At 25.4% G+C, this 13,756-nt stretch overlaps 1 protein-coding gene across 5 annotated transcripts in view; it reads right to left on the bottom strand.

Annotated features, from left to right (window-relative positions):
• The window catches only part of LOC112686580 (F-actin-monooxygenase Mical), a 34,030-nt gene that overhangs the window by 16,157 nt on the left and 4,117 nt on the right, over positions 1 to 13,756 (bottom strand). For 4 of the 5 annotated variants that reach the window (XM_025558940.1, XM_025558964.1, XM_025558956.1 and 1 more), the window contains exons 2-13: positions 3,844 to 4,030; positions 3,270 to 3,371; positions 3,003 to 3,210; positions 2,829 to 2,939; positions 2,288 to 2,389; positions 1,942 to 2,198; positions 1,533 to 1,790; positions 1,094 to 1,451; positions 973 to 1,005; positions 604 to 839; positions 412 to 534; positions 110 to 334 (exon numbers count right to left, since the gene is read on the bottom strand). In XM_025558940.1, coding sequence (XP_025414725.1) covers positions 110 to 334; positions 412 to 534; positions 604 to 839; positions 973 to 1,005; positions 1,094 to 1,451; positions 1,533 to 1,790; positions 1,942 to 2,198; positions 2,288 to 2,389; positions 2,829 to 2,939; positions 3,003 to 3,210; positions 3,270 to 3,371; positions 3,844 to 4,020 — 2,190 coding nt within the window. In that variant the 5' untranslated portion in view covers positions 4,021 to 4,030. The remainder of the gene's footprint in view (positions 1 to 109; positions 335 to 411; positions 535 to 603; positions 840 to 972; positions 1,006 to 1,093; positions 1,452 to 1,532; positions 1,791 to 1,941; positions 2,199 to 2,287; positions 2,390 to 2,828; positions 2,940 to 3,002; positions 3,211 to 3,269; positions 3,372 to 3,843; positions 4,031 to 13,756) is intronic. The other variant, XM_025558949.1, reaches the window with a different exon arrangement.

Here is a 13,756-nt window from a genome sequence, read left to right as displayed (position 1 = left end):
AATTAAGTATATAGTTTTAATACATTTCTGATGTAAACTAATTTTTTTTTATCATTTACAATTTTCGAAATATTTATTTAAAAATTAAAAATAATAAAAACTTAATTACCAATGATCCATTATTTATGTTTGTTCGTCGTTTTCTATTACGTCTTTGCATAGAAGAATTGCTTTTATCAACTGTAGATACACTATTAACACCGGAACGTTTTCGTGACTGTGAAATGGGCTTTACTAGAATAGATGGTTTTGAATAAGGGGTAAAAATATTATTTCTAGCAACATTAATTCTAAAACGACTTTCAGCGGGTGTTGGACCATGATCACTCTCTTCCTAAAAAAGATTAGAAATAATCAACTTAAATAATTTCAACAAATTTAATGTACAACTTTGTATAATAAATTTATTACCAATTTTGGATGTTTTATATGTGGAATTTCTCTTCTAAAAGTATCATATACTTGTGACAAATAAGATAATATGGCCAAAATATCAGGTACATCACACTGTTCCATTTCAATACCAGACATTATCTGAAAAGAAAATATTATAAAAATGTATTAAAATATTAGTTCAAATAGTCCAGTATAATAATATCTTACTGGAGGAATTCCAAATTCATGTTCTAATATATCAAAAGCCAATTGATTATTTTTTGCTACATCTGATTGAGAAAGAGAAAAGAAATCTATCAAGTCTGGGCGGTACCTATGAATAATTGCACATAATGCTAAGCCATTTTTAAACGATTTAGCAAAATCATCAACAGATATTGTATCATAAGGTTCAACTTGAGTTTTCAACCAATTATGTAAGGTTTCTTGATGTACTTGACTTTCTAAAATATAAAAGATATAAATAAATAATTTTTCAAGTATTTTTAAAATTTTTTGTTTATAAATATAAATAAAACAGGCACACATTGTTAGAGAACAAACACTTATAGGATTTGTATATTTTACATTATTCACCCTTTTTTGCAGGATCGAGAGCAGCCAAACGGACTGTTTTCAAATATTTAAATAAAAATTATTTTTAATAAAAAAAGTAATAATTTACTAAAATACAATTTTTTTATTAGTTAAAAATTACCTTTCCGTCTTCTTTTTTTTGGAACATCTTGAACTGGCGTAATTGCTTGGCGAGGAGTTTTTAGTAATTTTTCTATAATACTCTTGTCATCACAATCAAATAAATGTACAACTTGCAAAGGAAGAACAGCATGTGTATTCAAATTAGGATATCTCGAATGAGGATCAACAGTATAGCTAGCTATATTTTTATGTAAATTTTCTGGTGTTGTTTGACCAAGAATATGATAAATTGATTCCCTTTCAGCTAATACATCTAATGGATTAGAATCTGGAGTACCCCACTGCCGAATAGCCCAACAAGCATCCATGGAACTTAAAAAACCACGAGCACAACCAGAACCAGTAGGCCAAAATGGCTAGAACATTATACAATTTTAGTATCATAAAAAGTCAACAAATACAAATCTGTATTAATTTAAAAAATATATTTTTAATACCTCTAATAAGCTGTCTCCAACTAATGTGGTTAGAAGCTTATGACCATTTCTTTGAATTACATGACTAGAATTTTCTGCAGCGTACATTGAAGTGAAATCAAACATAGCTACATCAGGTTGACCATAATGATTAACAGCAAATTCAAGTTGAGGCAATGAATAATTTGTTGAAAAATTTGCAGCTTCTTTTGCATACTCTGTTAATGCTTCTTTATTTATATTTTCTAGAGCTAACAATTTTGCGACATCAGCATAATCCTATAAATAAAAATTATCATATAAAAATCATCTGCGAACTAATATAATTTAAATATTGTATCAAGTTATAATATTTTTAATAAATATAGTTCTACAGAGAATTATAAGTTATATTATATTGTGTTTACTATTTTATTTTTAAAATACATACATTTAATATAACTCCTTTATCGATCAAGCTATGTTTTTTGGCAGTCATTACAAAATAATGAGTTTCATCTTTATAATATACAATATTTTCTAAATCAATTCCAGTTTCTCGATAAAGATCTTTAAAAAATTTTTGATTGAATATAAAAGCCACTCCAGATATTTCTTCAACCCTTGCTTCAGCTTCAGTGTGTTTGTTAATGAAATTTGCAGTTATAGCAATCGCTAATCTACCACGAAATTCTTTTCTTTTAAATCCTAAATAATAAATAATCATATAAATTGAATTCAATAAAAAAGGAAATAATACTTCAAAAATGTAAGTATTTTAATTTTTTAACATATACCTTCTAATGTATTTCGTTTACCATCAGCTCCAATAAGAACATCAAATTCATACTGAGAAACAGGATGATCTGCTGGACTAATATTAGCTCTCCAACCAATTTCTATTATTTTGAAAAGCACGTATATAGTAATTTTAGATAATCAACAAAAAATAAAATTCAATACATGGTTTTAATTATTAATGCAATAATGTATTTGAAATCAATAATGCAAGAATATGATTAAAAATCTCTAAATAGAATCACAATAAAAAATTTTATTTTTCTAATTTAAGAAAACTGTCCATTTAATTATTTAGAATCTGTTTTAAACATACTTCAATGATTTAACTTAAAATTATATTTGATTGATTTATTACATTTCTTTAAATTAAATTAAAAAAATATTTATTAAATAGTTAGTACTTTAACAAACTTTTTTATTGATATTTGCATGACTTTGTGTATTAAAATATTATATCAATGAAATAAATGTATGTCTTCTATATTATCATACTAAAAGTATAAGAAGTATTAATTATATATTATTTATAAAACATACTTTCATCTTTTTCAGGAGGAGGAGAAAGAGCATCAAAGCTAACACCTTCATGAATTTCAACACCCAAGATTAAAGAAACTTTTAACAGAATACATTGAAGCTGCCTTATACCTAAAATAATAATTATTGTTATTAATATACCATATTCAGTGTAAGCTAATATTAAGATCTTACTTATATGATCAATTGCGCCAGCACAAAATTTACCAAAAAACTTTTTTGCACCAAGCCCTTTTAAGTCTTGAATAACAAAAGGCCAAAGATGAAGAACATTATGTCTTGAAAGCCGATCTCTTTTTTCCACTACAACCACTTTAGCACCTAAGAGTTGAGCTTCAATTGCAGCACGTAATCCACAGGGTCCCGCACCAATTATTAAAACCTAAATTGTTTTTATTTTTGTAAAAAAATAATAAATGCATAATGTATTCAAAAACTTACCCTTGTATTCATACATGCTTTGCCTCGATTATAACATTTATGGCTTGCTTTTTTATCAAATTTATTCCATAAAGCTTTTGCTTTCCACGAACATAACATTGTCTAGAAAATAAAAAATGAATACACAAAAAAAATTAAGAATAGATTTTTCTTATGTTTATACATTTCCTCATAATGAATAATAGAAGTATGATCCTTCAAAAATAATTCATTAACACTTTCAAAACAAATGAGGTATAACTATTGAATGAACATTGAATACAATTTAAGACCCAAAGTTACTTACTTCGAATTATTATTCATAGTTTTTATCTAAATATATACAAAAAAAAAAAAAAAAAATAATAATCTAAATAATCTAAAAAATTGTTGGTTCTATTTAAGTATTATAACTAGCTACGATTCATTAGTTATTAAAATTCTGTTATCACCACATTCCTAACAAACAGATTACAGACTCAATATATATTAAAAAACATGATTTATTTAGATAGTTAAAATTGTATAATATAAATTATAGATTTACTAAATCATCAACCAATTATAACTTTACAATTAAACAATTATAACTTACCTTCAGTTTTGGATAAAATTGAGGGAAATTAGTAGGTTTGATGCGCAATATTTCACATAGATGTCGAAAATGACCAAGAATAGTTTTCATAGTGGATGCTGTACAGAAACGGTCAAAAACTTCAGACGCTAATGCAGCATCAGCAGATGGAAGAGTTTTTCGATAGTGTGAAGCCATTGTTCAAATTCTAAACAACCAATATAACAATAAATAATAAAAATAAGTTAGTAGAAAATTGAAAAGGAAACAAATTAGAGCACAAATAATACAAAGAGGTAATTTTGACACTATTTATTTTTTATGTCATATCTAAATTTATAAGTATATATTAACTACATTTAATATAGGAAATAAAATAAACTTCATTATCTATTCTATTTTAATCATTCATTAAATTTAAGCCATTGCCATAATTCTGTTTTAGTTTAGCTAATGACTATAAAATATATTTATTTTACATACATCTTTTAATATAACATTATTACGATTAAAAATGTTTTTTTATTTATTAATTAGAAAATAATATGATTACAATTCAAACACACATTTATATAGATAATTTGATTTTAATGAAATTAATAGTGAGCAGAATAAAAATTAAGAAAATAACTCAGTAGTACTTACATTGCTTAGTAATTTAGGAGTGTAGAGTACATTTTATTCTTAATTTTACATACATTTTAAATATTTATAGATATCTAAATAAGTGCTAGAATAAATAATACTTGTATTATTATACGGCAGTATAATTTATGATGGCCAAAAAGACAACAGATTGTAATTCAGAAGTCGTCCATCCCTATTATTATAGTTCAAGCTATACCTAATCTCTTTGGAGTATTAACTGGTAATATAGGAGTAGAAAACAGTTTATTTATAGTTTAAAGGCAGTGTTAATACATTTAAGTAAAATTATTTGAATAAAACAATTAAAATACATTTTAATGCATTGACTACTTTTTTAAATACTTTTACTTATGAAATATTTGAATGATATTTTAAATACTTTTTCATTTCTTATTATATTTTTAAACTGGTTTTGTTTCAATTTATAAAATTTAACATTTACCTATCAAAAAACTGTAAAAAATAATTTTATTTAACAATCATTGTTACGATTATTATATTATAATGTACTATGATTAGGGTTGCCATCCATCCCAATATATGGGGGATGTCACTTTTATTGAGCTCTCTGTTCCAACGTCTCGACAAGATACTAAAATGCCCTAATTGAAACTGCTTATTGCAAATTTTACTTTATTGTATACAAATATGCGACTGAAAGTAAAAAATTGTGTTTTTAAACTTGTATGACTAAATATATGGGAAAAGAGTTTTTTCATAAATGACGATCCAGTGGACTGATGAATAAAATTGTCTGCTTCCAGAGATTATGAGTCAATTTTAGTGTCAAGTTAATTATGAAATGACTTGTGGAGAATTCTACAAATATATTAATGGGAACAAAAGAACTGTTAAAAAAACAAAATCTTCTGAAAAGTATGGCCATTCAAATACCACTGAAATAAATTAAAAATATTTTTTTTAATGTAACCTATATAAATAAACAAGTATTTGAACTAAAACAAAAAATTAAATTTTTATTAAAAAAATTGAGTATTTTATACACTCCATCCTAGAATTATTAGAACGTCTCAGTCAAAGACCCTAGTCAAATAAGGTTACCCTAAATATGATTTATTATTTTTGGATTATTTAACGTTGATTTTTTACTTTTTTACTTGATTTGATACTTTTACCTATATTATATTTCCCATGAAACAATTCATCATAAACGACGATTATGTGGTGTAAATTTTATAGCTATGAATATATACTAAATAAGTAATATATTATATATATATATATAAGCTTATGTTTATTTATTCTTTCATTTTTATATACTTGTATTAACTATTTATTTATTTTTTTATACATTAAATCATAATAATTGAGCACACAATATGTAGTGTCCTTATATTTTTTTTATAACTTAATATATAGAGTGTCTCAAAAATAACGCAGGATTTAAAACTGCTATAAATTAAATTTACTTCTCTTAAAAAACATAAGAAATATATAATTCTCTTCAGGAGAAGTTAAGGTTTAACAGTGAAAAACAATATCAGACATATTACGCCCCCCTCTTCTTACTAGCCATACAAATGATTATTCTTTCCATAAAATTTACCATCACTCGATCACACATTACCCCATCAAAATATAATGAATATCTTGCTTAAGTTCCAAGACATTTCGAATTTTGTTTTAGTAAACTTATAACTAGGGAACGGATTTATATGTAAATACATATTTTTATTAAAACGAGATATTTAAAATTTGATAAGAAATGTTCATGATTTAAATCATTCCTATTAATATGATGCTACTTTTATTTTACATATTTTTACATATTTTGGTATAATTACATATTTTTACATATTTCACTAATTTGTAAATATTTTTAAACATATTTTATTATTTCATCATTCATACGTCTTCTTCGTACAAAAATACAAGAAATTATTTCAAATTTAGATCCAGAACTTCTATCGCTATTAGAAAAGCTCAAAATATTATGTAAAATGAAACATTGAAAACTCATTTAATTTTCATCTCAGTGAATTTTAGTTTTATTGCACATACATTTACAAAATAAGAAACAAAAATATGTCCTTGAATGAAAGTATGCAAATTGTCGAATCAACGATTGCAAAATGAAAACTCGTAAACGGACCAATAGGCGAAGTTGTAAAAAAGAAAATTCATGTTGTTACAGAAAAAAATTTCAGGCCATATTGATTATAAATCAATCAATGACATAGAGTGGCAGACACCCTTCTAAAATTTTGGAATTATCGCCTTCTAATATTATGCCCTTCAAATATGCTTAAATCAACCGATGTAGGTTGAAGTGGAATGATCATTTAGCCGTTTTAAAAATATTTTCAGATCTAATAGGCGATATTTAATATTTAATAATTTAAAATTGTAATAATTCAATGCAACAAATAATTTTGATAATTTAATAATTATAATTTTTTTTTTTTTATTAAATTTTTTTCCTACATATTTGGATGGTTTTAGCACATATTTTATACATTTTACTTACATAAATATGTACATATTTATGTATTTTTATTACATATAAATCCGTTCCCTACTTATAACCTAGTGTATCCCCATAAGGAAATATCACACGGCGTCAAGTTGCAAGATTGAGGTTGGTAGCTTTGGTCTCTACGCAACGAGATTAGTCTGCTCGGGAACTTTTTACGTAGCAGAGCGATTGTTTCTCTTCAAGTGTGACAAGTTGAAACCATAAATTTTCGATGTTTATTTGGTCCAAACGAGGCCAAAGAAAGAATAATACAAATACCTGTAGGACTAGTAGGGAGGATCATATGCCCCATATTGTTCTTCAATGTTAACCCTTAACTTCTCCTGAAGAGAATAATATATATATATATTATGTTTCTTTAAAAGAAATAAATTTAATTTATAGCAGATTTAAATCCTGCATTCTTTTAGACACCCTATATTTTTTTCTAAGTAAATTAAATCTGATTCAATAATGTTCAAAAGATAACCGTTATGAAATCAATTACGTATATGTGATTCAAAAACAGAATAAGAAAAACGAAGGCGTGAAATACTAAAAGCCCACACAGTATTAAGTATAGGTTGAAAACGCAGACAGATAATTTTGCAAAATATTTATTTCACGAAAAACGTAAAAGAAAATAGAATGAGTAAAGTTAAAATAATGGAGCCAAAAACCAAATTAGACTATTAAATCGGCTATGAATAACAACTTAAATTACATTAATATCATTAATCTATAATCTGTAGAACTATTAAATATGAAAACAATTAAAATGATTTATTTTTACAGTGTACTTTCACATAAATGGTAAAAAAATGATAGTATTAAGAACAAAAATATAGATAAATTCTCAAATTTCCAGCATTTAAGGAGTATTAAGACAAGAATAGTTTCCGGAAAAATGTCATCTGGCCTTGTGCCACATACACAGAAATCAATGGATGCCAAACTATCTAGGACATAACTGATTGTACTATTTTAACATTTTACAGGCTATAAGCGATATTAGGACTAATGTTTTATGTTTAATGAATTATTTTCTCCAACTGATTACTTTTATAATTAGTATTTTTTTAATCTAATAAATACATTGAAAATATTAGAATCATACGGTTTGTATTCAATTTTAAAAGCACATTATTAAATCATAAATATTACGTAAATATAATTACTAATTTTTGTTTTTAAAAATTAAAATATAATTTTAAACAGATTAATTGTAATAAATTAAATATCAAATAACCATTATACAACGTTAAATATGATAAAATCTTACTAAAAGGTTATCTTTAAAATTAGATACGTAAAAAAATGTAAAATAATACAAATCTTATTTTTCAATCGTTTATTATTAAAATACCTATTTATAATACTGCTGAAATAACCGAATATGTTGTATGTATAAAACATACGGGCTCAGGGCTCCAACGTATTGGGCTCAATTAGAAAAATTAAAAAATAAATAGAAAAAATAAAATAAAATCATTTTGTTTTAATATATAAATAAATAAACAAATATGTTACGTATATAAATAAATAAATCTAAACCTTAGCCTGAAATATTATTAATAATATAATAATAATAATAATAATAATAATAATAATCATAATTTATTATATTTGTATAGTAGGCCTCTAGCTTTGAAATAAAAATTCATCAACATGTATAGTGTACAAAGTTAATTAAATTGCGACCTAGTATAAAAAAATTAAATCAAAACTTAAAATAAAATATTAAGCTTTTATTTATTTATAAATTAATATACAATTATTAACCATTTATTAATTTTTAAATTTTTTTTATTTTATTATAATTATTAAGGAAGGTTGAACAATAATTGATAATCGATTTTGTACTGTACACATTATCGTACAGCAACATGTCATTTGCAGCCTATATAATCAAAATTAAAAATAGTTGGATTAAAAATGATTAAAGATATGGTTTTCCTGCAGCGTTCTGACGTGGGGGGGGGGTGCGTTCATTTATTTACACACGGCCCCAAATTAGTGTAGTTGCATCACTGATTAAAAATATTTATTCCATAATAAACTTTGTTTTATATTTCACATTTAATATTATTAAAATTATTTGTTTTCGCCAAAGTTGTTAAATTATTTTAAGTACAATATATGCACCATACAATTGTGGCTATTCGAGAAACTAGATGGCAGGAAACAGAAACCCAAGAGATAAATAATCATACCATTTTATTTGGAAAATGTGATGATCGACGTCAATTTGGTACTTGTTTCATAGTCCACAAGTCTCTTGTACCAGTTGTGAAAAAATTTAAGTCAGTTAATTCGAGAATATATGAGCTATATACAAATTATTATAGGAGATCAAGAAGTATTATTTAAGCCTACCATCGACCACTACAGTTTATATGAAGTCAATAATGATAATGGCCATATGGGATAGATTTTGCAACTATTAGAGGCTTAGTAATAAAGTTTACAATGTTTCCCCGTGAAAAGATCTATAAGGGAACATGAAAATCACCAGATGGAAACCAAATTAATCAAATTGATCATGTATTGATTAATAATAGATTTAAAAACTGCATTACAGAAGTAAAAACTATGCAAGGGGCGAACTGTGACTCGGATCATTATTCGGTTAATGTGAAAATGAAGAATAAACTAAAGAAAAATGTTATCTCGAAGAAAACAACAAATAATAGATATGACATTTCTAAGTTTCAAGATTTAGAATATCGTAGACATTTTAAAAATGAAACAAGGGGAAAAAAATAAGGACTTGAATATAAATAGGATTGACTCAATGAATGAAAAATGAGAGACAAAACAAAACTCCATAAAACAGGTACCTATCAGCTGAAGTTCTGAGAAAACCAAAGAAAACTAGTAAACCATGGTTTAACGAGAGGTTTGAGAAGGTAATAATTCTAATAAAGAAATTCAGAAATCTATACCTTAACGATCCCACTCAAGAAAAAAACAAAATAAAATATAATGAAAGAAAGAAACAAGCCCCGTATCATAAAGTACGAAAAAAAAGCCTTAACAAAAAATATTTTACAGAAAAAAAAAAGAATTACAAGGAACATGATGATACACGCCAAGTATACCAAAAAAAAATAATGCAATAAAGGTAGACTATAAAATGTATGACATTTTTTTTAAAAAATGACGATGGAACACTATTTATTACTCGATCAGATATTTTAGATAAATGGAAGATATATTTTGAACAGCTTTTCAACTGTGATGACTCCATAAATACTTTCTCATGGACAAATATGGAACCTAACCTAAGTGAACACTTAGCACCGCGAAACAAGACTGAAGAATCAGAAGTCACCAGAAGAAGACGGGATACAAGGGGAAATTATGAAGAAATTAAATGACAAAACAACAACGAATATACATAAATTAATAGATCATATCTGAGAAAAAGAAGAACTACCACAGATTTGGAGTGTTGCGATAATACTATATATCCAATTTATAAGAAAGATGATCCACAAATTTTTAATAACTATTGAGGGATAGCTTTACTGAACATGACTTACAAAATCCTATCTTATTGTATACTTGATAGAATTAAACCATTAGCTGAGGAGATATTGGGAGATTCCAAGGTGGTTTCAGACCCAATAGATCAACAACAGATCAAATATTTAGTGTGAGACAAATAATAGAAAAATCGTGGGAATTTAATAAAAGTGTATGTATTCTAATAATAGATTTTAAAAAAAGCCTATTATTCCATTCAACCGACAAAGCCCTTTTAACATACTAACGGAGTTTAATTTTCCAATTAAGTTGATAAATCTAATCGAGGTCACCCTAAAAATACAGAAATTAAGATGAAAGTGGCTTCAAAAGCGTCAAGCCCAGATAAAGTAACCACTGGCCTAAGGCAAGAAGATGCACTATCTTATATTACTATTCAATTAAGTATTGAAGAAAATAATCAGAGAAATTAATATTAATGTTAATGACTTAATAGTACTTTGAAATTCAAACATAAATCTCCTTGCCTATGCAGATGACATAGTATTATTAGGAAATATCGAAGAAAAGGTGAAAAGATTATTTTGGAAACTCCTGACTATGTCACAAAATGCCGGATTATATGTCAACGAAGAAAAAACGGAACACATGTTAATATGTCGTCAAGATAAAGAATATCAGCAAGGATAATTTATGAATGAAGAAGGGCATACATTTAAGAGAGTGACATTTTTTAAGTACTTAGGTAACACCTACTAACACAAGACAACGATTTAAAAATTAAAATCAGTACTAGAATACAAAAGGGTAATAAGAAATTTTTTGGTCTGGGAAAAATACTGAGCTCATGGACAGTATCAGTTAACAAGAAAATACAGAAATATATGACCCTAATACGACTTATAATACTACATGCCTCAGAAACGTGGCCACTTAGGAAAATGGAGGAAACAAGATTAAGTTTTTGAAAGGAGAAATCTTAGAGTATCTATGACCCCTGCACCGACACCCACACGGGAGAGTGGTGTAAACGTCACAACTGTGAACTCGAAGAATTGTTTTTAAGACTGGATATTGAAAAAGAGATTAAAAAGAAGAGGCTGACGTAGGCACGGGCCATGCGTAGAAAAAATAAATTCAATAGTTAGAACAACTATCGAGGAGAATCCTATCGGTAAGAGACCATCGAGAAAACTGCGTGAAAGAGGAAGTGAGAAAGATTCGATCAAATACATCATGGAGCGTACCAGCAAATGAAAGAGATGGATAGAAATGTGTTTGGGGATATGATCTCAATGACCGAGAAACCCCCCCCCCAAAAAAAAACTAAAATTAAAGTATGAATCATAAATCAGCTTCAAGTGATAATTTGATAATGGATTAATAAAATGCACACATGAATAGAATGTGTAATTTGTGTTCAAATATATACTTTATAAACTATTTAATTTTAAGTTTATAAATAATATAAGTATTATATATATATATATATCCATCAGTTATTATTCATCAATAAAATTAAAACCATTATTCAAATTAATATTTTGGATATTTCATAATCATGGTGTAAAAACATAATATATAATTAATTCACATATTAAATAAAAGTAATAAAATGTAAATTTTAATAAATACATTTTGAGACTATTATATAGCCTATCCTAAATTGGAAAAAAGGTAAATTATTTATGAAAACTTAATTATAAATAAATATGTATTTAGTTTATTTCTAAAAGATGTTTTGAAATATTAATAAATAAAATAAAGTCAAAACTAATTAATCCAAATAATCTAATAAAATATTTGATCAAATTATTAAATAAGTACTCTATCATAAGGTTAAGATAAATATTTCAATCAATAACTAGAATCAATGAAATTACTTTAAAATGAAAGATCCTTTCATAAATTCATAAACAAAAATGAAAAAATAAACTCAAATCATAAATAACATATTTGTATCAACTTTTTTTTGAGAAATATAAAATATAAACTAAATTTATTTTAATCCATTTAATTAAAGCATTTAACCAACATAACGGGAAAAAAAACACTAGTGAGTAATCAGACCATATAATGAATGCTTTTTTATACCTAATATGAATCGTAGAACTATTTATATTTTAATCATAATTTTTAGTAATTAGTTCCATTAGGATTTTTTTAGTACTCAAAGATTTTTAGTGATAACTTTGTTCAGCTTGAAAAATAACTCGAAAACGCAACAAGAAATTAGGATATCATTTTCATTCATCATTTTTTTACGTAGTTATAGAACCAGAATAAAGAGAGATCCGCTTCAATATATACTAATAATGCGACTTACTTTCTTTTTTGCAGATAAGAATTAGATCCTGCAAGTATGAGTTTTAAGTTAATTATTAAAATCGTTTATACTACAAATACATGTATTAACTTAAAGTATTATTTATTATTAATAAATTATTAACTATGACCTTGAATACAAATCAATCTATTTTAAAGAAATAGAAATATCGTAACTATAATTTTGTAATAATTTCATAAATAAAATTGTTTTTTTACTTTGTATGAACTTTTATCAAAATCAACACAAAACAATGATGTATTTGAGGGGGGGAGGTTAAAGAGGCATTCGTCCCCCAACGGCTCGCATTTTTTTTGAATACAATACATTGATTTATTTAAAAAATGTAATGTATAAATAATTAAGAATATAAATTACTAGTCTATCATTATAATTTGTTATCATTTTAACAGGAACATGAGCTGTAGATAATGAACTGTAAATTATTTTTAAGTTTTTATTAAAGAAAAATTAGTTTCCCCTCCCCCATGGCCTCAACTTAAATACGCCCTTGACACAAAATATAATTAAAATTGAAAATAATTTTTAATAAAAATGTAAGACTATTTACCCTTAAATGTAGAGCAGTTTGTATATAGATACTATATCAATATAACAGTAAAAATGCACAATTTCAAGAAACGATAAAAACAAATCGTTCACACTACTTTTATTTAGCTAAAAATAGAGAGTTTTTATTATTTTATTTTGTTCTACTTTTTCTTAGAACAATATTTCAGAAAATTAATCAAATAAAAACATTTCAAAATTTAATTTATTAACAAAACAATTTCGGAATTATTAATCAATATATTTGTTGAAGATAATATTAACTTACCTTTAAAATGTTCTGATAATAATTTAATAAAGACATTATATAATTTATAATTTCTTTCATATATTTTTTTTTTTAGTATTATTAAAAAAGAAGGAATTTTTATAAAAATAATTATACCTACTGCATTATTCATTTAACATGTGTGCATTTCTATTAT

This window comes from Sipha flava, unplaced genomic scaffold (assembly GCF_003268045.1).
Source record: "Sipha flava isolate LNK unplaced genomic scaffold, YSA_version1 108_pilon_pilon, whole genome shotgun sequence".
Taxonomy (NCBI): domain Eukaryota; kingdom Metazoa; phylum Arthropoda; class Insecta; order Hemiptera; family Aphididae; genus Sipha; species Sipha flava.
The sequence above is the reverse complement of the archived record's forward strand: the minus strand, read 5'-3'. Positions and strand labels throughout refer to the sequence as shown.